This window comes from Micropterus dolomieu, linkage group LG12, assembly GCF_021292245.1.
Source record: "Micropterus dolomieu isolate WLL.071019.BEF.003 ecotype Adirondacks linkage group LG12, ASM2129224v1, whole genome shotgun sequence".
NCBI classification, from domain to species: domain Eukaryota; kingdom Metazoa; phylum Chordata; class Actinopteri; order Centrarchiformes; family Centrarchidae; genus Micropterus; species Micropterus dolomieu.
Window position 1 is genome coordinate 8,409,807 of NC_060161.1, and position 25,546 is coordinate 8,435,352.

Below are 25,546 nucleotides of genomic sequence, written 5' to 3' on the forward strand. Positions count from 1 at the left end.
CCTCATACGATCACTGCTTCTATATTCATGTAGTTATGTTCAATTGCCACTACAGAAACTACAGTACATTCGGTTCTTTTCAAAGCTCAACTGCTTGTGCTGAGATTTTTGCTAACATGTTAGCGTAGCTTATAAAATCAGTAAATGCAACTTTAATTGCAATAATATTACTGTTTCTCATTTTCCTGAAATGTTGTAGTGTTTTTGGTTTTGTTAATTTCCTTTGTGAAATGTGTTTGCACTTCTAGGCCACATTTGTTATATATGTGTTACAGACTCAAACTTGTTTAATTTCTTTACAGCTCATGACTGATGTAAACTGGTAAAAGCTCCTGCCATAAAATCATCACACGAACAGAAGAAAATGTAACTTCTTCTCAAGAGATATCCTTGGTTTACTAAACTCTCCTCCTGAAGAGTGTTTCTGAAAGCAATCCTGCTTTTGTTTGGAGTAAGTCCTTGAAGACCCTACAGGACATTTGCTTGTGACTGACAGTGATGGGTTCACAGGGTCAAACTCTGGCTTGGATCTTGCTTCCAGCGCTTCTGCTGGGAGTGACCTGCTCATTGCATGGTTCCCTTGTGAAAGTCAATAAGGGTTTAAAGGTGAAACGGGGTCAGTCAGCCTACCTCCAGGACGGTGACTTGCAGTTTCATATTCCCCGTCAGAAGGATGCATGCAAGGTGGAGGTGGTGTTAAATGAGCCCATAACTCAACGAGTGGGAAAGCTCACGCCTCAGGTAATGGGAAAATCCTATTCATATGAAAACCCAAGTGTGTCAAGGCAATTTACCATGTGTAGTAAAACCAAGGTGTATGGTTTCAAGGCATGCATTATGCTTCCACAGTACTGTTAACATGTACGAAACCATATATGTTATTAGTGTGTTGTTGTAATGATGACAATAGCTCACTGCTGGGTTCCATCATTCCATCTTGTTCCTACTAAATGTAAGTGGCTCACTCACTCCACTCCCCAGCTATATCTCTGTGTAATTCATCTTTTCAAACTTGAAGTTTTATAATGCATTGTCCCTGTTAAATAAACTTTAAAATAATGAATAAATAAAAGTTAGCTTTGCATGTCCAGGTAGTTCTACATACTGTAGTCTTGACTGCACAATTTTACTTGATAATTAAGATTTCTACCTTATTTGTTCAGGTATTTGATTGCCACTATCTGGCTGATGAGGTAAAGTATGTCCACAACGGCTGTCCACTGTTAAAGGAGGACACTGTCAAGCTTCGACTGTACAGGTACAACACCTGAATATCCTCAAGATGGGAAACACACTTATTCACTTTCTTTCCTGTTCTTGCTGGTATAGCTGCATAATCATCTAACATTATTCTCACCAGGTTCACAGAGACAGAGACATACATGGAGGTGTTTTCTCTGCATTTGGACATCATGGAACCTGAATGCAGCATCATAAAGCTGGGTCCCAAATCCCTGGAGGTTCCTGAATTTTACAGCCTCTCTGATGCTGTGGATGGCAATGTGGTGTCCTTCCACTATGAGAGGAGGTCTAGCCTGGAGTGTAGCATCCATTTGAGTAGTCATGACACCCACCTGCCTGCCCACGGCCAGCTGGTCACCGGAGAGCCAGAGAAAGCCACGACGAGAGGCGACGAGCCAGAGAGCTTCATCCACCTACGTCAGCAGCTAGGTAACTGACAGCTGATGATGGCAAATCCCCCAATCCATAAGTGAATAGGAAAAAATCCACCAATGAATGTCATAGACTGGGATTAAGTGCTTAAGTAACCATGGGGTAGTATGACAGTACAGATCGTCTCAGTGATCGAGTGCAGACAGTTGACTGTACCATTGTTTTCCGATTGAGAAAAGACAACGGCCTTTTATTCTGTACAGAAAAACCTAGTGTAATTTGTATGTTTTGGGTTCCCATGAGCTTGTATGTCTCTATGAGAATGATACGGGCTCCATTTAAAGTTTTAATGATAGGATAACCAGAGACACAGGTAGATGTAGAGACAACTATGTATGTGGTCTTTTCTGCATTCATAACAGGTCTCTAATTAAGAAGCCTAAAAAGCATCAAAAGCGGATGTAAGATTAGTAAGAGCTTCTGTCTGAGTGATATCAATGGGATACACAATGGTGTCATCAGCAAAGAAATAGTCATTAAAATACTGATTAGGCAGAATGATGTTAATTGTGTTTACTGAAAAACTACTTAATTGAACCCGAGGGTAAATTTGTTGATCAACTGGTCCCTGGTGTGAACTGTTTGTTTTTCCTGTAAGGTAAGCATGGGACCAATTGTAACCAATAAATCAAGATATCAAAATATGATGCCAAACTTGTGTAATATCTCTATGGTTGTGTAATTATTCAGATAATAAAGACAGAGCAATGTGTAAATCTGAAGACTGCCTGAAGGGTCTGAAGCTAGTGAAGTTCACCAGAATTCCCTGTGATGACTTCCTGGTGATGGGGCTGAGGTATCAGCACATAGACCCTCCATCCCCAGACGCAGACTACATTGCAATCAGACTGGATCTAAAAGACACCAGGAGTGGCAGCATATATCAGGTAAAAAAACCTGATTTTTCAAGAATATTATGTTTCAAGTCACTGTATTTAGTTATAGCAAAATATTGGTCTGCCAATGGGCAGATTGAATGTCTGCATGAGTTCTCTCCGGATGCTCTGGCTTCCTCCTACAGTCCACAGACATGCAAAGGTTAACTGGCGACTCTAAATTGCACTTAGGTGTGAATGTATGTGTAAACTGTTGTTTGTGTCAGCCCTGTGATGAACTGGCAACTTCTCCATGGTGTACCCTGCCTCTCGTCCAGTGTTGGCTGGGATTGGCTCCAGACCCCCATGACCTACATGGATAAGTGGTTGAAGATGAAGGATGAAAAAATATTTTGCCACTGCAAAAGATACTCTTAAAAGATGAATTACTATCTTTGTCCCAAATAAATTGACAAAACCATAGGACATTTTGTTTGAAGTATTGGTTGTTGTGTTTTCTTTACATAGTCTGAACAGGCCTGGATTCCAGTGCAGATCGTTGGTGCAATGCCCAACCAGCCTCCCAAACCGTCCTTCATGTCCATGTTTATTCTGGAAGTGGACCAGTTTATCCTCACTCCGCTCTCAACTGCTACACTAGATGCTGAAGATGAAGAAACTCCCAAACAGCTTTTGGTTTTCAACATCACCAAACCCCCCGTGGATGGCTTCATCGCCCATCTGTCTGATCACACTCGTCCAATCTCCTCCTTTACTTGGCTCGATCTCAATGATATGCTCATTGGCTATCAACCTCCAAACTCCTCTCATACGCAACGCAGGAATTACGAGGTGCTTACCTTTTCTATACTTTGTGCAGTATAGAAAACAATTTCAGTTTAGTGTTGTCAATGTTTTCTGAAAATCTTTGTATCTTCCCATACAGGTGGAATTTGAAGTTCATGATTTTTTCTTTGAGAAGAGCCCATCAATGACTGTTCACATGTCTGTAAGGAATGCCGACACGAATGCACCAAGAGTGTCTTGGAACATGGGTATGCTAGTATCGTCATATTGCAAAAGCTTTTTGAAATGCAATAAAATCCAATTTACTTGATTGCTGGTAAAATGATTATTCATAGTGACAATGCATTAGGGACTCATCGTTCTACTTCAGCAAGAAAGCTTTGCAAAAATCCCACTGCACACTACCTGCCTATCATAAAATAACTGACAGACCAAGTTAGCAAGTGAGCAAGTTTTGTGAAAAACGTCAAACATCTACCAGCCACAGAGCCAAATATTTCTCTTAAGAGTAGGTAGAGACCCCAACAACTAAAAGATATTTTTGTGTGTCTGTTAACTGCCCCATACAATTGAACACTTTTATCAGGCAATAATATGCCAGGCTATGTAGCTGTCAGATTTTTAGAGATCTTCAGGCACCAAGTGGTCAAAGAACACAAAGCCACCTTTGGTTTTTGCAGCTTTAAGACAGCATTAGCTGAGTCAAGACATTGGAAATGATCTCCATGTAAAGGAGTGCCTCCAGAGCAGCAGTCTATAACTTCTCTGAACACAGAAAGTTGGACAAACAGCTTTTAACGTTATCTTTGGTATCTTTCAGAATGAGGCTTGGCATGTTTAGTATACTTAGCTAAGTAGTTTTTAACAGCTGATTAACTATTTACCTTATAGGTCTCAGTCTGTTAGAGGGTCAGTCCCGGCCAATAATGTGGGAGCAGTTCCAGATTGTGGACAACGACAACCTGAATGCGGTTCGTATCATCACTGTGGACGGCCTGCAGCATGGAAAACTCACTGTCAGAGGTACAGACACAACAAGTGATCCTCGATCCACAATTGTGCAAATCCTACTATGGCGAAGGGATGACCTGGTCTATCAGCCTCTGGTTTTCCTAGCCTGATGATGATGTCTTTAACATCTTGCTGCCCCTCTGATTTATCTAGAGAGGATTTCAGCGCCAGGTTGGGAACCAGTGTTCTTAACAAACAAGTCTAGCACCACCGAGAGGGATTGGCAAGCTGTGGCAGCCTTGACACTGTTTCATAATGGATACTACTGTGCCAGACTTAGCCAAACATCTCCTAAAATGCTGTACTATGCAAAACAGGAAGAAGCCATCTTTCTTTTAAAATAAACAGGATTTAAAGTTTACAGTTTCTTAAATGAAGAAACATACAAGGTTTCTGTAGTCTTAATTTTGAGAACATTACTATACTACGGAGCCTGCTAAGGGAAGCTAGAGGGCTACTTTTGCGTCCCCTCGCAATACCTCACAATACTTTTGCTCCTGGTAAATGGAACTGTAAAGAATACCTGGAAAACTTAACTTGGCTGTATACTGTCAGGCGGAGTGAGCATGGTGGGACTGGAGCATTATAAAGTGCGTAGTGCAACCATTATGTGAAGTACACACCTTATGTGTATCGCCTATCTCTATTTTAATAATAGCACCATCAGAGTGGTTAATAGTAGCAGGAGTATGTCTAATAATGAAATAATTAGCAGCATCAGAAATAGCGGCAGCAGTCTAATAGCAGTAGGCTATGTAAACAGTGTGGAAGTGGAGTAGCAGCATGGACATTTATATTGAGTGGACAGTATTACATAATGTGAAATATGTAGGCTACATAAAAAGTCTGACATTTAGGAAACAGTGTCCATCCGCTTTGAGTGTTTAAGCACCAAGCATCACCGATGTAAACACGGAGTCCGCCTCCTCTCATCTGCCAGAGTCTTGCGCTCTGACAGAACACGGTGCACCCGCTGAGTGTTCCGGGACATTGATGCGTCAGGTCTGTGTAAAGATGTGGACATAACAGTCTTTCATATCCTGTTGCTTAGTCCCATGAGTCCCATTTCGTCCAGACTGGACATTTAACAGGAACAGTTTAAGCTGTGTAAGCAAGGCTTAGAAGGAAGCATTGTGAGATAAAGCAAAAGTATTGCTAGGGAATGCAAAACATACAGCGAGGGGACACAAAAGTAATCCTCAAAAAAATTCTTGCCCTGACCCCTAGGAGGTTCTGTACTATACCACTGGTATGAGGTGTAGGTTATCTACACCAAATATCACATTTACTTTAATTTGTCAGTAATATAATATTTACATCATTAAAACGAGCAAATATCAAAATGATTTTTTTAATTTGACTTCTGTTTTTCTTTGAATGGTTCATGTAAAATCCAGGTGGGAAGGGCTTCATGTTCACCGTCAATGACATCAAAGCGGGCGTGGTTCGCTATCATCACGATGACAGCGACTCCATTAACGACTTCATCATCTTCCGTATCACTGACGGCCCCCATCAGACCCGACACAAGTTCCCCATTAAGATCCTGCCGAAGGACGACAGCCCTCCGTTCCTCATCACCAACATGCTGCTGGAGGTGTCTGAGGGCCAGATGGCCTTACTGAGAGGCTCCACTCTCCAGGCTTCAGACATGGACTCCAGCGACGCCTACATCCTCTTTAACATCACCCGCCCCCCGCAGGCAGGAGAGGTCATGAAAATCCCAGGAGCAGGGCTCACAGGTCAGAAGAATGGACTTTACTGTTTATTTTATTTTAATCGACATGTACTTTGTTTTGGTTTTTAACCAGATCATGTCATGTTTCTGTTGGTTTTAATCCAGGCTATCCTGTGAGCCACTTTCTGCAGAAAGACCTATCTCAGTCCATGGTTTACTATCGACACCTAGGAAACGAGGTGTTTGATGACTCCTTTGAGGTGGTGCTGTCGGATTTCCATGACCCCCCCAACCTGTCAGAGCCTCAAGTGTGTACCAGTGACACATCTTTAAAATACTGTTATTAGGAAATTGGAAACAACATTTCAATTTATGCTGAATGATGAGGGACACTTCAAGCACGATCCTGATTAGTACCAGACTGGTAAATGTATTAGTCTCTGTTTCTGATGCACCTTGCATGGTAGCCTCTGCCGTCAGTGCATGAATGGCAGACTAGAAAGTCAGTCCATTTACATGGCTTGAGAGATACATAATAACTTTAACACAGAAGTATAAATTAAGCTTAAGAGTCTGCAGCCAAACTAGCAGCACAGTGAGCTGTTAGACCGCAGTCATGCTTTGAGCTCAATGCTAACATCAGTGTGCTAAGATGCTCACAATGGTAATTACATTTACTCATTTATCTGACGCTTTTATCCAAAGCAACTTACAATTGCTATATATGTCAGAGGTCGCACGCCTCTGGAGCAACTAGGGGTTAAGTGTCTTGCTCAGGGACACAATAGTAGATGTCTCACAGTGGGAATCAAACCCAGGTGTCCCACACCAAAGGCAAACATCTTATCTATGTGCCATCACCTACAAACATGTTGTTCACTAGAGTTAATGTTTACCATTCTCACTATCTTAATTTAGTGTGTTTGCACGCTAACATCTGCAAATTAGCACTAAACACAAGGCCAAAGAATGTCATCAGTTTCACAGGTTTACTAAAACTCAAACTCAACCTCTAGGGATCACCAAAGTCATTGGGATTCATCTTCTGGGGACCATGAACGTGACAAATTTCATGAACCTTCCATTTAACATTTGTTGCTGATATTTAATTATGAATAAGTGGTGACAGATCGACTGACCAGCTGTCTTTGCCGTCACGGATGCTCGTTACTCACATGGCTAAAAAACTGTTGGAATTTAAATATCCATCTATAGTATAGGATTCAATAATACTGCAATGAAATTCCATCACAGAGTTGTACTTGATTGATCTATTATGGTGTTCTTGTGGTGCAGGTGGTGATGGTGCACATAGAGCCTGTTCCTGACCAACCACCCAAAGAGTTTCCTGGTACCAGCCGATGTCTTGTGATCAAAGAAACAGAAGTGGTCCATATAACACGGCAACAGCTTCACTTTGTAGACCAGGAGTCCCCAGACAGTGAACTTACGTATACGGTTACTACTCCACCTTTCTACACAGGTCCTCACAGGTGAGTATGCCCTCAAGTTCAGAAAACACACTAGGAAACAAGCAGTGGAAAAACTGAATCTGTGCTGTTGTCACCACGAGCAGCAGTCCAGACGCAGGCCGGCTGTTCTTAGTCGACAGCATACCCAAATTCACCAAAGACTCCAGTGCACCAGTGCTGAGGCTCTTCACACAGGTAATTCTTTTAGTTTTTTTTATTCAGAAATGCTTTAAATGTACATGCAATGAGACTAACTTATACAAAATGGATCTAATTTCTTCTTTTTGGCTTGTTCCTAGCATGCAGTGAATTTCATGAAAGTAGCCTACATGCCTCCAATCATGGACATCGGCCCTTACCCCCAGCATATCCAGTTTGTTCTCTCTGTAACCAACCACTTAGGTAAAACAGTCACTGGGATCTGCTTTAACGTCACTGTGGTGCCAGTGAACAACCAGCCACCACAGGTGAAAAAGAAAATCATTTCATTTTAATCTTATTCTTGCCTGTGGATGTGTGGATAAATAGAAAAGGTGTGGATGTGCTGTGTTTCAGGTTATTACCTCCCCTCTGACTGTGGATGAGGGAGGGGAGAGCTGGCTCGGGCCTGAACACTTGCAGCTGTCGGACGTGGACTCTATGGAAGAAGTCCTGCTGGTGGAGCTTCAGAGGGAACCGCAGCATGGGGCTCTGCAACTAGGCGGGCTTCCGCTGAAAGCAGGCCACGCTTTCACTGTTCAAGACCTGAAAAGCCTTAAAGTTAGGTCAGACGTCCTGCTTCATTTGTTTCTTTCTATCATGTAGGATTTACACTTAAATCATTCTTGATAAATATGGATGAGGAAAAAATATATACATGGAAATACCTTTACAATGCAATACAGTTGAATATAGTTCTCTCTGACTCTGTCAACAAAAACTGGCTTTACAAAGGTCCGTTGGGCTGCATTGGAGTGTAAATACAGTACATACAGTGGTAGGGCTAAATGACATTGAAAAAAATATCTTATTGCGATTACTTTGACTGATTTTGCAGTTGGATATGATTTGCAATTTTGGAGGGAAAGATCATTTTTACATTATTATTCTCATTTTCATTTCATTTTTATTCAAAACATATTTAAATGTGTAATTTTTGCAAGGATCTGTACCAAACAAAGATGTTTTCTTATTTTTGCAGAATATAATGTGTAGGCCAGGACATGGCATTTTTACACACGTTTTTGCCTTTAACAAATATTGCACCTCCTGCCGTTTGAAAATTGCAGTAAGCCATAATGCAATTTTGGTAAGAGTTCAATTAATTGTTCAGCCCTAATCTGGAGACAGTTGGATTGGACTTGGCTCAAAGTAATTATTGACCACTAGAGGGAAGAACAAACACACTTAATATTCCATCAAGTTATTACGGCTAATGTGTCCAATCAACTTGCCCACAGACATCCAGTGGGTGCAGAGCAACATCTGGGGTTTGTTTCTTTCCCCCAGACTCATGTTTATGCCTATGTTCCAACAAACACTGTGTAATTGAATGGGAAAACATGATCCGAATCATGATACTTGCCAAGTGTTCAGCTGTTTGAAATGATTTGCAGGATAGATGGTGTGAGGTTGCTGAGTAAGTAGATACCAAAGCTGTTTAGAAAAGATTCCTTTATTTTAATTCTCTGACTATTTTCATTTTAAATTTTGGTCACTCAGCAAACCTTAATTTCATTTGTCATTTCTCAATCAGGTACAATCACGACAGCTCTGAAACTGTAGAGGACAAGATTGAATTCGCTGCAACAGATGGAACCAATTCAGTCAGCTTTGTCCTGCAAGTGAAGGTAATTGCCCTCATTTGAGAATGAATGGGGGCTTATTTAAAGATGGACAATCTTTATGCCTTTGGTCCTTCTTTCTCAGAAAAATGAACCTTAACTGTTTTATCAAAGTGACTTGCATGCATAGGTGTCATTTACACAGGGGACACTGGGGACATGTCCCCATTACCTTTTGAAATGACTAATTTAGCTTGCAACAAGAAGTGTTAAATAAGAAATAGAAATTCTATGAAAAAGGTTTAATTGCACAATAGGAAAACATGATGTGCAATGTAAATATAGAAGAAACAGATCTGCCTTGTCCAAAAAAGGTGACTTTGGTTAAAAAAATAAGCTGCTGATTACTGCATTAGATTCAATAATATCTTCATATTAATTGTCACCAACCACATGAATTTTGTTTGCCTTCATATAAATAAAGACCATAAATTGGAGCAGAAAATGTCTCCAGAATGCAGGAAATTAAGAGTTTAATGCTCAGAATCCCCCAGACCCCAAATCAAATAGTATGTTTCATCAATGAAGATTTCTTCTAAATAGCATTGGAGTATCTTTTTGTCTTGTTCTCATGACCCCAATATTGTGCATTCTCACGTCTCGTGGACTAAGTGTTTCGTTACACCCCTAATATGAGCCCTTAAATGTACCCACCACTTTTCAACACAAAGTGACGCCCTTGCTTACATGTCATCTCCAGGTGATGCCCGTCAATGATGAGGTCCCAGTGCTGGTTACTGGATTGAAACCGGTTCTCAGCTGTGCAGAAGGACAGGAAATAGTCATCACAGCTGAGTATATCTACGCCACTGATGTAGACAGTGACAACAGCAGCCTGGCTTTCCTGATTGCCCGTCAACCGTACCATGGTGTGGTGCTCCGAAACGGTGTCATCGTCGATCGCTTCATCCAGGCAGACATCACTGCAGGGACCATCAGCTACAAACACACAGGTAGGCAGCAGAGAGTGGGCTTAAGGCTGAGGTGTTTAAAGCCTGCTGTTACACAGGTCAAATGGGTATAAGGTGCACTCTTTCAGACAATCTTTTCTCAGAGGCTTTCCTTGTATTGCACTTCACATGAAAACTGAGGGAAGTAGTTGCATTAAGAATTAAGTAAGTAGAGATCTTAAGAGAGAAGTTAAAACTCTGGCTCCTTTCTAATATCATATGTTTGTTCTTTTTTAAATTATTTTGTTGAATTTATTCACTGTTTCGGTTTCGTGTCCCACAATCTTACACAAGACCCTTTAAAGGTGGGGTTATGATACCTTAACTAACTGTCATTATCATTTAAATGATGTGAGCTTTGTATCATCTGTATCCACATTCAAGAAGACATATTGTTTGAACTGTTGTGGAGGGGAAACCCAAGTTTACTCACTATTCTAACTGCACAGCATTGTTCATCTGTCTTTATAGGGTTATGTTTATGTTTATATTTATGATTCGTTCCTGGTATAAAGTAAATAGGAAAACATATTAAATTGCAGAAATTATTTTTTTCTTCTTGCTATGACTGTTCCTTTATGCTGAATTGGAGCTTACAGTTGCTCCATTCTTTGCACTACTGTTGAATGATTGATCTCATTCTCATCATTTTTGGCTGCACATTACATTTTTATAAAGCACCTGGACGTGTAACATACAGTAAATATCTTAGAGAGATTAACTTTAGTACAGCAGGGATTGTCTCTAAAATTACCTAATATGATTGTGGTTTTAGGACTGGAGATTGGACTCACTCCTCGCCATGACACCATCACCTTTGTCATTTCTGACGGAGAAACAGAAAACTCTGCTCTGTGCTGCAGTGACGGAAATCCCATCCGGACCAGAGGCGCTGCTCAACTACGGGACAGTCTGCCTGTGTACGACCTTCACATCACAGTGTTTCCAGTTGACAGCCAACCACCTTCACTGACAACAGGTGAGCCATTTCTAACTCAGTTAAAGCCGCTACACACCTGTGGTCAACCTATACAAGTGTTGTCACTTATTTTGCTTGGTAAGAACTCTCCGGACTGTATGTCTGTGGGAGTGTGCATGATGGATACTTCCCTCACTCTACTGTTGCCCCTGCTACTTTGCACCGTACTCCTCCATCCATCCATCTTCATCCGCTTTTCCGGGGTCGGGTCGCGGGGGCAGCAGCTCCAGCAGGGCACCCCAAACTTCTCCATGAATATCACAAACAGGATTGGTGACAAAGCGCAGCCCTAGCGAAGGCCAACCCTCACCTGGAAAGAATCCGACTTACTGCCAAGTACTTGGACACAGCTCTCGCTTTGGATGTACAGGGATTGGATAGCCCTGAGAAGGGCCCCCCTCACCCCATACTCGCGAAGCAGCTCCCACAGTATCTCCCAGGGGACCCGGTCATACGCCTTCTCCAGATCTACAAAACACATGTAGACTGGATGGGCATACTCGCAGGCCCACTCCAAGATCCTTATGAGAGTAAAGAGCTGCTCCATTGTTCCATGACCAGGATGATCGGCTGAACCCTCCGTTCCAGCACCCTGGAGTAGACTTTACTGGAGAAAGGCTGAGAAGTGTGATACCCCTGTAATCGGCACACACTCTCTGGTCCCCCTTTTTGAACAGGGGAACCACCACCCCAGTCTGCCACTCCTTCGGCACTGTACCCAACTTCCACACAATGTTAAAGAGACGTGTCATCCAATACAGCCCCTCCACACCCAACGCTTCTAGCATTTCTCATCAACCCCTGGGGCTTTGCCACTGTGGAATTGTTTGACTACCTCAGTGACTTCCACCAGGGAAATTGACAAGAAATCAGCCTCCAGCTCTGCCTCTACTAGAGAGGGCGTGTCAGTCGGATTTAGGAGTTCCTCAAAGTGTTCCTTCCACCGCCCAATTACCTCCCCAGTTAAGGTCAACAGGTTCCCAACCTTACTGTACACACCTCCTGAGGTGGCGGGCAGTTCTCCAGAAACACTTTGGTGCCGACTGAAAGTCCTTCTCCATGTCTTCTCCGAACTTCTCCCACACCCGCTGCTTTGCATCTGCCACAGCAGAGGCTGCAGCTCTTCGGGCATGTCGGTACCTTGCAACCGCCTCCGGAGTCCTCAGAGAGAACAAATCCCGGAACGCCTCCTTCTTCAGTCGGACGGCTTCCCTGACCACTGGTATCCACCACGGTGTTTGAGGGTTACCGCCCCTTGAGGCACCTAAGACCTTGAGACCACAGCTTCCCGCTGCGGCTTCAGCAATAGAAGCTTTGAACATTGCCCACTCATGTTCAATGTCCCCAACCTCCACAGGGATGCCAGAAAAGCTCCGCCGGAGGTTTGCGTTGAAAATCTCACGGACAGGGGCCTCCTGCAGACGTTCCCAGTTCACCCACACTACCCGTTTGGGCTTACTGGGTCTGTCCAGAGTCTTCCCCCACCCCCTAACCCAACTCACCACCAGATGGTGATCAGTTGACAGCTCTGCCCCTCTCTTCACCCGAGTGTCCGAAACATGCAGCCTCAAATCAGATGAAACAATTACAAAATCGATCATCAATCTTCGGCCTTGGGTGCTCTGGTACCACTCTACTCCTCCATTATTCTAATATACATTTTCAATGCAGAAATATTGACATGTCATTGCAGGAAAAACACAGGTGTAATTGAAAACATGAATCATATTATTTAGACTGAATGACATTATAAACGCAACACTTTAGTTTTTGCCTCCATTGCCATGAGCTGAACTCAAAGATCTAAGACTTTACACAAAACACAAAAGTCCCATTTCTCTCAAATATTGTTCACAAATCTGTGTTAGTGAGCACTTCTCCTTTGCCGAGATAATCCCTCCACTTTACAGATATGGCATATCAAGATGCTGTTTAGACAGCATGGGTATTGCACAAGTGTGCCTTAGGCTGGCCACAATGAAAGGCCACTTGAGAATGTGCAGTCCCATCACACAGCACAATGCCACAGATGTCACAAGTTTTAGGGAGCGTGCAATTGGCATGCTGACTGCAGGAATGTCCACCAGAGCTGTTGCCTGTGAAAAAGGCGTTTCAGAGAATTTGGCAGTACATCCAACCGACCTCACAACCGCACATCACGTCTAACCACACCAGCCCAGGACATCAGGGTTCAATTTTCATTACGAGACATGTGTCACTGAGCAAGACACTTAACCCCTTGTTGCTCCAGATGTGTGTGACCTCTGACATATGTAGAAAGGGTCAGCCAGATGAGTAAATGTAAAAAAGAAGTCTGCAGTTTTACTGACTCATTTGAACTATATTGCACTGTAGTGTTAATACCACTTAATTAAGGCAAAACCAAAAATATGTAGCAAAAATCTAATTACAAAACTGATACAAAAAAAGTAGAGGGATGGTAATCATATATACATATATATGTTTGTACTAAAAAGGGAAAATGATTAATTCAGTCTCAATCTAGAGATTGCTTCTAAATTCTTGACTCATTTACTTTGACATACTTCTTACACTCAAACCACATAATTACACAAAACTTTACTCCACCCACCCTAGATCTAATCTTTCTTGATTATTTTCATTGTAACAATTTCTTTTCTAAAACCTTTATTAAGTTTACCACCTGTCCCCATGTTTAAAAGCTTGGCCTCTTCAGTTACTGAAAGACACCTACCTCATCATGTACAGTACAAGCTCTGATCCATAAACATATCTATATACAGTATATGTGTGTCCATATACATGCATATGAGTTTGTACTGCAAATGCACAGCAAATTAATGAGTAAAATAAAGCTAATTTTCTGGTAAGACACATTCATTTTCACATCATAGTCAAAAAGTCTAAAAACATGGCATATGAAAAAATGCATATGTTCTTGAAAATAGAACCTTCATTTGTTTTTAATTAAACATCACATATCCAGTTCTGTACATTAAATTTTGCATTGCAGTCAGTCCCATTGCTCTTTGTCTTCTGAGTTCTCAGTACTAGGTGCAGTGAACTTCCTGGCCATCTCCTGGAATGTAGAAGTATTAGGGTAGTTTGAGGCCTGGCTGTCATAAATTGGTCACTTAACTTTCCATTAATGCCACATTTGAGTCATGTCAGGGCCTATTTTGTGACCCAAAGGTCATGTGAAGACTGAATGTTTGGGGGAGGTTCAGCCTTGGTGCTAACAGAGCCTGTTTCATGACACAGTGGCCATGTGGAACTTGAGGCAAGGTTAATTCTGTCTCATAATATTGTCTCATCAATAAAAGATACATCAGCACCCATGTTTATTCATACTACTTTTTTTTTTTTTTTTTTTTTACATTTTATTCAAAAGCAATATTTAATTACATTTTACTTACAAATCCCCTGAGAAACAGCTGGCTTCTCCTATCCACAAACTAAAGTTGGTTAGGTAGTGGAGAGAGTGGGCCACTTAGCAGCTAAATAGCCAAATTTGTTTTTCTGGAGTTGGGGGAGACCAAACCAAAGCTTAAAGGAGGAGTGTGAGTATTGGACTTAAATTAGGCTGTGTAACATGTTGATCTGTGGGCTCTTGAGCTTGTTAAGGATAGTGTTATAGTCAAGACTGCCCAAACCGAGACCATGTCAAGACCAAGACCTGAGTTTATCAAGAGCGAGACAAGACCAAGACTTTTAAGGGCTGAGACCAAGTCAAGACCAAGACCAGTGCCCCACCATAAACACAATAAAATGTGGAACGAGATCATAGGTACTTCTCAAATTGATCTGAAAGATCCACATTTTCCATTGAAACACCCACATACAAACACTAAGAGCTGAAATCAACGTAAGCATCTTTATTCAACACTGCTTTTCCATGTTTACCATCGCGGGTTGGAGGGACAGTTGTTAACAGTAACAACACATTTTTAATTAGGTTGCATTTGAAGCAAAAAGTTTTAGTTAGTTAGATGCTAACAAATAAATGAGACAATGCAAAAGCAATTTATTGATATTCCCATAGTTATGGTCTTGACTGGTCTTGAAATAAAATCCTGAGTCCGAGACCGAGACAAAACCCAGTAGTCCAAGACTAGACCAAGACCATCAAAAAGTGGTCTTAAGACCGGTCTGGAGACCAAGACTGTGTCTGGAGCAAATTACCATATATGGAAAACAGGCTCTGTATGACATCATACAGAGCAGTGCATAGAAAAAACTGTTTTCAACACCAGAGTTTTCAGAACAGTGGCAAATCTGAGGTTTTGGCTCACAAGGATATCTTTTAAATACTGTTATCTCATTATTTAAACCCTTGGCTACGTTTAACATGAACATATGACATTCTAACATTATAGATATGACAGCATATGAAAGCGTGATAGGCCCCCTTTAAAATTCAATATTCTGGATGGTAGGTCAGTCTTCCTGTTACCTGTACTTCTGAGTGTCACTTTTAAGGCTACAGTTAAATACTGTATGAAATAGTTCATATCAAACGTCACCGATCATATTTAAAAACAAACACCAAAAGGCCACAGCACACACAAAATATAATTTAAACACGACCAAGGCAAGTGAAGCACATTTCACATACACAACGACAATTTCAAATGCATAAATAGAAAAGAATTTAAAGGTGTTAATAATTACATTTTTTTTTACATTTTATTAATACAGGACTTTTAAAGCCTGGTGTTTTAGCATGATTTGACCTCTTTGTTTGTAGGAGACATCTTTGTGGTGGATGAAGGTGGGACTGCCCCGATAACGACATCTCATTTGAAGGCCTCTGACATGGACACCGTCCAGGACAAACTGGTGGTCAGTCTGATGTCTGCACCCCAGTTTGGCTACATTGAAAATGTCCTTCCCAGTCCTGGCTTTGAGAAAAGCAACATGGGCATAAGCATAGGTAAGCATTATTATGAAAGGGATGGATTAAGGGTCCGGAGAGTGGACAGAGGATTTGGGGAGAGGGTCGAGTGATGAAGGGGGTCGAGGGGTAATGGACAAGGGGGTGAGGGGAAGAAGATTGAGGGATGGTCTTATTTCCCGAATCTATAAAACATTTCCCCAAGCATTTCTTTCCCCAGCTTCCTTTTCATACAAAGACATCGTGGAGGGCCATGTGAACTACGTACAGTCCAGACACCAGAGAATGGAGCCCACAGCTGACCAGTTCATGATCTGCGTGTCAGACGGCAAACACAGCTCTGCCCACGTCCCCTTCTACATTATTATCAACCCCACAAACGATGAGGTCCCGGAGTTTGTGGCTCGCAACATCACAGTAAGTTTTTATGGTCAGACATTCACATCAGATTTTCTTCACAACATGTGGTCCAATATTCACCCGATGGCTTTCTGTGATGAGGTACGAGAAGGAGAAATGAAGCAGCTGAATTCATCCGTTTTACATGCGATGGATCTGGACGTCCCCAAGAACATCCTGCTCTTCAGTGTGGTCAAAGCCCCGAAGCATGGCAGCATCATCAACCACAGCGGCGAAAAGCCAGTCCACAAGAGAAGGGAGGCCAATCCCCAATCCCCAGTGGTCGACTTCACAATGACAGATCTTACAAATGGTACTTTACATGTCAGTGGCACTTTTTACATGTCATTTCATTCATAGGATGGAAATGGACAATCAGTTAATCTGCTATAGGTTCTCAGTGAAGCTGGGGTCTGGTTCAGAGTATGTCACCTCAGTTCTAATGCTGCCTTCATGGCCAATTGTAAAGATGGCCTTAGAGTTTCACACTGGAAACTACCACTGTCTTCAGCCCTCAGACATGATAGAAAAATTCCATATTTAAATAACCTGGGTCGCATTTGTTCATTTTTGTTAGTCCGACCATCAGTTATACAGGTATGATCAGTTCTGATAAATATTTACTTACTAACTTTACTTGCCGATCTGGAGGCACAGCACCTCTGCTAGACTCAACACAGCACATGTACTGGGTTTTCCAGCAGTGCTCCATGACAGCCAGAGATCAGCCATTTAAGTAAAGTTATTCTGTATACAGTACTAGATGACTAACACATTAATAATAAATAATGTAAAGGTTTTGGGCCCAGGTGCAGACATGAGTAGACAAAGGTCTTTTTAGGTTTATTGTATGGACAGGTGAAAACTACAAGTGAGTAGTGAGGCAGCCCAAAATCCAACATCTATCCGGAAACACACAGGTAGCAATCCATAAATCCATACTACAGGGGATATCCACAAAACACACGAAACCATGCGAGAGAGAAGACTGGCAACAAAGCATGAGGAAGCCACACTGGTGTAGCCGTAGTGAAACAAATAGCAGACAGCCAACCACATACTGTATACAGGGGTGAGGATAATAAGGCCCAGGTGTTCATGATCAGGAGAACGAGACAGGTGCAAACAATCCAGGCAAAGACAGGAGATAAAAGTAGTGCTAGACGCAACGCAAGGAGGAAAACTACAAAGCAAACCAGGAAACAGAACGAATGAAGAGAAGGAACACAGAGATGAGACAATAAAGGAGCAAGAAAAGAACACAACCACATGAAAAAACAAAACCCCAAACCCCTCACACAGTCTACTGTTTTACTACATGTAAACATAACAGTAGACTGTTAAACAAAACCTCAGCATTATTTCATCTTGACAGTTCAGACACCACATATTACATGAACTTCTGCCAGAACCAGAAAAACAAGACCCTGATTACAATATTTGAGAAGTAGCCTATTCTTTAAATCAAGGGAAACAGTTTAGTTGTGATTCGTGGTGATGAATCCCAATTTCTACAAGTTCCCAGATTGTGACGTCACCAGCAAGGAAATACTGGCACGTGCCTTTTATTTGAATGATTCATATTTATCACATCAATAATTGTATATCCATGACTCTGTAAAGGCAGGAAGTAACACTGAGCATGCAGGCCTTTGAAGAATAATTTAAACTCACTGTTACGTCTTTCCATAAGTCAAAAAAATCTATATCATCCTTGGTTTTCAGGTATGGATCTGATGTACATGCACGATGACTCAGAGAATATGGAGGATAGTTTTACCATCCAGTTGACTGATGGCAAGCACCGAGTCCACAGACAGGTGATGGTTAAAGTGCTGCCAGTCAATGACGAGGAGCCTTGTGTGGTCAGGTTAGCCTAACATCTTTATTACAGTTCTTGTCTAAAGAGAGTCATCACATCACTGCTAGAAAAGTAACTGAACCGTAGCTCAATCTCCTGTCCTCCAGGAACAATGGACTGCAGGTGGAGCCAGGAGAAGCCAGACTCATATCCAGTGTTACCCTCTTTGCACAGGACAGTGATACTCCTTCTTCAGAGGTCATGTACGTGTTTGAGAGTGTTCCTACCCGAGGGCTTCTTCAGCTTAAGGTTGGTGCCGAGCCATGATATCTTCAAGAGATACACCAAATATTTTGATATTGTGTCCCCTGTTAGTTTAGCTGTGTCAGGTGATGAGGACATACTGAATCATCCATTAGTACCCAAGAGACCACTGGTGCCTGTCAGACACAACATACAGAAAATGGTAAAGGCTTACAGCAGTTCTAAATCCAAATGACAAGTCATCTTTAATGATTCACAGCAATTCTGACAGTCGGTCATTTGCAAATTAGTCTGGCGATGTCAGGCTACAAGAGGGTACTAGTCAGTAGGAATAATACACACTTACTCATCTATAATAATTCCAAAAATAAAGCTTGCTACACCACTGCCATTGAGTTTAAATTAAGTAACTCCAATAATCTGTTGGAAAGGACCCAGATGAATAGTTAAATGTCTATCAAATTGTCAAACAACCATTTTTTAAATTCCCCTCCTGTCACTGCCCACAGAAAAAAATCCACATTGCAGCTTAGAGGACGGAGTAGTCAAAGGTTTATACTGTTTGCCAGAGTTAGCTCTTTGCTAAATGGTGATGCAGTTAAAAGCAAGAATTGTTTGATAATTAACTGATGCTTTGGATTAAAAAAAAAACTCCACAACATCTTTGGCATTGATTGTTTTGATTATGGATAGTCAAAATGCTGAACCGGATTGATCGTGAACATCTGCTTGAGCCAATCGTCTACTGGGGACGTTTCCATGTTTGTGTAAAGGGAAATTTCACTCTTTATTAAATTCCTTTAGCATATGCTGCTTTATAGTAATGTGAAACTGTGGCTGATCCTGTCTCAGGAAGGTCAGGACTGGGTGACACTGACAGCTGGGAGAAACTGCACCCAGGAGATGGTGGACATGAACCTTCTGCGCTACGTGCACACTGGCCTGCACGGTGCTAAAACACAGGACTTCTTTGTCTTCTACTTGTTGGATGGAAAGAATCAATCACCCCCGCAACACTTTCACATCTCTGTCAAGGATCTAGAAAAGGGTACTGGAATTCACTCACTTCACTTCACTTCGACACAGGATCAGATTGTCTACTTGTGAAGTCCTGGTGACTGCCAGGCCACATCGTCAGTTCATACAGATGTGGTTCCAGTTTAGATGTGACCTTTAAATGTCTCCTCCACCATGATTTTCAGGAAATATTGCCATCTTTGTGAAGCCAGTGAACGTCAGCCGTGGGGATCGTGTGGTTCTCACCACAGATGTGCTGATAGCCACGGACGGCACAGACAAGCCCGAGGAGCTTCTGTTTGTCATCACCAACCCTCCTGCTCACGGACACGTGGAGTACATCAAGCATCCCGGACTGGCCATCTCCACCTTTAGCCAGATGGACATAGCAGCCAACATTGTGGCTTACGTGCATGACAACCGCGCCAGCACACCCACAGAAACCTTTCAGTGAGTCTAGAAGCCATTGTCCAACTTGCTCAAATACTATGTTGACACTGAGAGTTCCTCACATAACACAGATTTGATGTCACATTTAATTCAATTTATTTCAATTCAGTTTTATTTATTTAGTGCCAGTTCATAGTAGAAGTTACAGTATCTCTTTGCACTTTTCAAAGATGGCAGGTCTAGACCGGACTCTTTGTAATATTATTTACAGAGACACAACAGTTCCCACCATGAGCAAACACTTGGGAACAGTGGCAAACAAAAAAACCTTTTTAGAGGGAAGAAGCCCAACTCAATAGCAATACAGAAAAATGAATAATAGTACTAATCATGATAGCAATTTATTTATGGTTCAGAATTGGATCCTACTTCATTGTACATCATTTACAATAGCAGTTACATTATTTTTATTATTACATTATGTATATACATTAATATTTACGGTCAAAATGTAGTTAGTCAGGATTGCCATGACAAGTATGCCTTCCTCCGCTGTTACTCCTAGCAAAATGTACTTGGCTCTGCATTGTATTTTTACAAACCTGGACGTTTCAGATTCACACACAGTAAGAATGAAGGATGTTTGGTAGGTGAGTAAGAGATGCAGTTGTGCGACAGACAATAGAATTGAAGCAATGCTGTTAATGTTGTTAATATTGTTAATTTTGATTTTCTCAAGATACCAGTTTATTCACCAGAATCTGGGGCACTGCGGGGGTCCCGCACAAGCTCGTCCGTAGCACAAAATGGTGTGCAGCATCTTGAACCACATCATAGTTTTTCAGTTTGCACAACTGAATGCATATAATCCCTTATTTTTCTACAATCTTGCTTTATCTTTATAATTTTTCTTCTGTTTGGCTGTGTGCTGTATCTCTCTTTCTGCCAGACACTAAGCATTGTGATTGTCGTCCTTGTTGTGGTTGCCCAATCACGACCAGCCCCTGAAAGTATACACTTGTATGTTGTGCAGGTTTGTTGTGAGCAATGGTAAGACCAGCCGAAATGGAAGCTTTGAGATTGCAGTCGAAATGGTGGATCGCGTCCTGCCGTCTCTGTCCTCCAACAAGGGCCTCTCAGTTCCACAGGGCTCCTCCATGATCCTGGGTCCTGACAGCCTGGCCATGTCTGACCCGGACACTCCCCCCAGCACCCTGACCTTTGTCCTCCTCCAGCCCCCACAGTATGGCAGGCTGCTTTTAGGTGGTACCACACTAACTACTGGCTCAAACTTCACCCAGAGAGACATACAGGAGTTGGAGGTAACATATAAACATGGGGGGGGGGCATCGCAGATCGACAGATTTGCCTTTTCTGCGTCTGATAGCACCAATCGGGGTTTCCTGCTGGATGGGCGGTTACAGACAGATCCTGTGTTCTTCACTATTCAGGTAGGTGATACGGTGTATTCAGGGATCTAAAGGCTCTCCCAGGGGGTTTGCAAATATTTCCCCTGCATCCTATGTTCATGAAGTAAACAATTATTTCAGATATATGTATTTATTATAAAAAACAGATGAATTGAATCAGTAATTCCTTGTTGGTCATGCGTGATGGGGCGGGGTGGGGGAAAGACTGGTTTGTTTCTTTAGCTGCCTTTTTTCCATTATAAACTTTACTACAATATCTATGTAAAGTTTTCTAGCTTTAGCCATCATAAACTACTTGGCATACCAGACCAACTAAGGCTGTAGCAGCAAAACCTCTGAATGTATTGACTTGAGCAAGGGTTCATTATATTGGTTATTAATTCAAGGTACAAGGTTGTTTATTAGTCATTATACAGCACAAGGCTGCATAACTAAACAAAATTTGTAGTTCCTTCATGCTACACATACACAACATATAATTAAGTGTAGGCCTATATTAAACATATAAAATAAAATAAAACAATATGTACAGTTATTTATATACATATATAGATACACGTAAGCAACCCAAACATTACACATTTATTGAATTTGCATCTGGGGTGAATGTGAACAGCAGAAACCAGATGATGATATGAAAGTTTCATCTTCACAATAAACAGTCTGATATTTGGGAAACAGAGTCCTTCTTGACTGCGTTTGAGTCCACCTCCTCTCATCTTGCCGGAGTCTTGCGCTGACAGCCAAGTGCTTGATCCGGGATGTTGATGGGGCAGGTCTCTGTAACAATGTGGGCACAGCAGTCTCTGAATTCCATTGTATGGTCAACATGAGTCCCATTTTGTCCAGACCGGATCTTTAGGAGCAGAATTAAGTCCAAGCTGGGCGAGCCTGGCTCCTGTCCTGGCTGTCTTTTCTCTTGTCAGAGCAAAAAACTGTACCCGCCGTGGCGACTGTCCGGTTGTTTGGCCCGGGTGGATTGTGGTCTGCTGCTCTTTAATTCAACTTTTCACTTGTAAGAGAAATAATGTTATTTCTACTGTCAGGGAACTGTAACTTCAATGACAAACACAGTATTAACTTGTGCAAAAATGTAATTGATAACAGAACAAAAGCTGAATAGCATTTAAAGTTAGCAATGTATTCACTTGTTAAAGCTTTCTCACTAGATGTTCAGACAGACCAGTCACGTAAGGTCTCACACCAGGATTCTCATCATCCATCACATGTTAAAATGCTAATTGTAGTTACAACCCTAATTATAGATCATTGAAGATAAAATAACATGTATTTGCCCAATAGGACTTCACTTTCCTTGTGGCTTTGTTAAACATCATACTGCAATTGTTTCACACTATTATTACAGTACTGTTACCTCCTAATTCTTTTTGAAAAGGAGTCCAAAAAAACTACGACAGTAAACTTGGGAAAAAGTAAGCAAATTAAGTGACTTTCTCTGTAGTGTAGTGTAGTAGTCACAACATGCATCATTGGTACACTGATGTATCAGTGTGCTATGAAAAGCAGATCTAGAGTGTTAAATTTATGTTTATCGCATTGCACTCTTCACAGAGCATGTCTAGAAAATACTTGTTATAATATTATTAACAGAGACCCAACTGTTCCCACCATGAGCAAGCACTTGGTCACACATACAAGGAAAAACCCCCTTTCAGCAGGTAGAAGTCATGTAATAGTGGCTCGCTGTGCGCAGCCTTGAGTTACAGTTGTGTTGCTTGCAGTATTGCTTATATTGCCTGGTTTTATTGATGATAACCAGTCTCTATTTTATTTTTAACAAACCGTGTGTAATTTCAGATCAAGCCTCTGGATAAGTCATCTCCTGAGGTTGTGAAGCTGCTTCCTCTTTGGAAAGCAGAGCTTTTAGGCGACGGACGATACGGGATCTTTCTGTCATCCCATGCGGTGAAGGCCCAGGACAGCGATAGCAGAGACGAAGAGCTGATGTTCTGCATTGTTCGCAAGCCCTACTTTGGTTACCTAGAAAACATAATGACAGGTCTGGAAATACATTTTGTTTTCATCTTGATTAGAACTTAGTTTAGAATTTAGAAATAAGTCTTTCTCTTTGCTCATGCAGGTGGTTTTGTACCACAGCGCTTCTCTCAGATGGAGCTGAACAAGAGAACTATTGCATACATCATCAACCCAGACAGGGAGTCTCTCTCAGACAGCCTTGAGTTCAGAGTGTCTGATCCTTTAGGGAACACTGGGCCCTCTCATAAGTAAGAAAAACAGTGTAACACTGATTTTTTTGACATGCTGAATTAACAGTTTAGTCTTCACTGGGCTTGACCTTGTCTCTGCAGACTTGAATTCAGCTGGTCCACCGTGGAGCTGTCCCAGCCTGAGTACTCTGTGTGCGAGGGCCAGGGAACTGTCTCGCTGGACATCATTCGAAAAGGCAATTTGGCAGAGTCTTCATATATCACTGTCAAGGTCTGAAAGTAATTTGCTATTGAACCTGGGGAACTGCTCTTAACTCACTTTATAAGCATATTTACCTCATCACTCACCTGATGCTTGTTCTTTTTCTTCCAGATTTTAAGACCTGTTTCTGTGTCATGTTTCTTTGTCGTAGGTTAAGGAGGTGACTGCAACAGCTGGAAAGGATTTCCTCATAAGCCCTTCTTCTCTGATTCAGTTTGATCCTGGTAAGTTCTCCTTAATATAGAAAGCTTGCATTATGTTTTTCAAATTGAGGGGGCTCTGCACGGATCATACAAATAAAGATCTTTTTACCCTCATGATGTCATCAGGGTTATCTTAGACTTGGAGAATATAGAAGACAGCCTGTGTTACAATCTGTGGGTGTGGAGCTTGAAAGATCTGTTTTCTCAAGCAGGGTCTGTCAAAAGACGCTACTGAATTGCATTATGGGAAGTGTAGGATCCAGTGTTTTGGAGCTTGACTAATACTAGCAACAAAAACTAAGTTTTCTTCTTTCACCTTGATCTTTTTCAGTTTTCAGCCACATCTTGGCTCTGTTCGAAACAGAAGGCAGTTGCTTCGCTGCCTCGCTACCATGATAGACAGGTGCCTCAGAAGGCAGAACTTTCAAGTGAAGGCATCTTCTGAGAACATTGGTTTCGAACAGCCTTTTAGGGCAGCACTTATGGCAATGTGTGACATTAGCACGCCGTCTTGCTTTTCTCTTCTGGCTGTCATTCACTAGCCTTAGCATCAGCTCGCTAGCTATTGAAAAGCATTATTCTTGCGCTAACGCAGGCGCACAGATTTATGCGTAACAGGCATCATCGAGTCAGCATCGATGCTGCCTTCAAAACTGGCCGTTACGGGGGCAGTTTGAAGGCATCTTAGTAGACAGGAAGAGATGATCTGATCCGTTTCAAACAGCACTTGATGTCTCGCTCTCCTGTTAGACACCGTCTGAGTTTAACCCATTTCAAACACAGACCTTGTGCCAAAGAGATAGTTTAACAGTTGACCAAATCATGTGATAACAGACTGTTGTATATGTGAGGAGATTGATATGTAATATGGATTTATAGATGATACAATGTAGGTCTAAATGTGAAACCACACATCATATTTATATGATTTATATCATATATATGGGTGAACAGGAAGAGGAGTGTATGCTGCCCTTCCTGGACCAATATCTCCACTTTAACTCTACCTTACAACATAAAAGATCATTGGTGAGGAGCCTCCTACACAGAGCACAGCTTCTTATCAATGACACAGAGGATAGAGAGAGGGAGGTACAACAGGTCTAAGGGGCACTGTGGCACACAGTGTACAAGGAATGGATGATGAGAATCCTGGTGTGAGACCTTACGTGACTGGTCTGTCTGAACATCTAGTGGGAAAGCTTTAAGTCACAAACAGTCATAAGCACCACAAAGCATTCAAGATCTCTGCTGAGAGGGAGAATGGAGCGGTGTATGGCATCATTGTGACATCTGTGGGGAAGCACTACATCGGAGAAACAGGGACCACATCAGCTGTCTGGGAACACCAGACCAAAACTGCTCACAGCAGGAGGAGCGGCAGTCAGGGGACAACCAGAGAAAGATCAAGGTGGACATCAAAGTCCAACACCTGAGACCATCTTTGAACAGTGACAGGGGTTACCACTTCCCTCCATATACAACCACCTGTTCTCATGTATTCAA

At 41.9% G+C, this 25,546-nt stretch overlaps 1 protein-coding gene across 1 annotated transcript in view; it reads left to right on the forward strand.

Annotated features, from left to right (window-relative positions):
• The first annotated feature begins 372 nt into the window (after window positions 1-372).
• frem1a (Fras1 related extracellular matrix 1a) overlaps window positions 373-25,546 on the forward strand; it is a 31,693-nt gene continuing 6,519 nt past the window's right edge. The window contains exons 1-28 of the mRNA XM_046065830.1: window positions 373-741; window positions 1,164-1,258; window positions 1,361-1,671; window positions 2,365-2,561; window positions 3,018-3,341; window positions 3,436-3,544; window positions 4,188-4,319; window positions 5,705-6,049; window positions 6,151-6,293; window positions 7,282-7,478; window positions 7,562-7,652; window positions 7,757-7,924; window positions 8,013-8,221; window positions 9,193-9,286; window positions 9,981-10,233; window positions 11,006-11,209; window positions 15,939-16,124; window positions 16,306-16,502; window positions 16,587-16,797; window positions 18,210-18,354; window positions 18,453-18,594; window positions 19,402-19,597; window positions 19,752-20,016; window positions 20,990-21,407; window positions 23,205-23,406; window positions 23,488-23,632; window positions 23,717-23,846; window positions 23,989-24,061. Coding sequence (XP_045921786.1) covers window positions 499-741; window positions 1,164-1,258; window positions 1,361-1,671; window positions 2,365-2,561; window positions 3,018-3,341; window positions 3,436-3,544; window positions 4,188-4,319; window positions 5,705-6,049; window positions 6,151-6,293; window positions 7,282-7,478; window positions 7,562-7,652; window positions 7,757-7,924; window positions 8,013-8,221; window positions 9,193-9,286; window positions 9,981-10,233; window positions 11,006-11,209; window positions 15,939-16,124; window positions 16,306-16,502; window positions 16,587-16,797; window positions 18,210-18,354; window positions 18,453-18,594; window positions 19,402-19,597; window positions 19,752-20,016; window positions 20,990-21,407; window positions 23,205-23,406; window positions 23,488-23,632; window positions 23,717-23,846; window positions 23,989-24,061 — 5,425 coding nt within the window. The 5' untranslated portion in view covers window positions 373-498. The remainder of the gene's footprint in view (window positions 742-1,163; window positions 1,259-1,360; window positions 1,672-2,364; window positions 2,562-3,017; window positions 3,342-3,435; window positions 3,545-4,187; window positions 4,320-5,704; window positions 6,050-6,150; window positions 6,294-7,281; window positions 7,479-7,561; window positions 7,653-7,756; window positions 7,925-8,012; window positions 8,222-9,192; window positions 9,287-9,980; window positions 10,234-11,005; window positions 11,210-15,938; window positions 16,125-16,305; window positions 16,503-16,586; window positions 16,798-18,209; window positions 18,355-18,452; window positions 18,595-19,401; window positions 19,598-19,751; window positions 20,017-20,989; window positions 21,408-23,204; window positions 23,407-23,487; window positions 23,633-23,716; window positions 23,847-23,988; window positions 24,062-25,546) is intronic.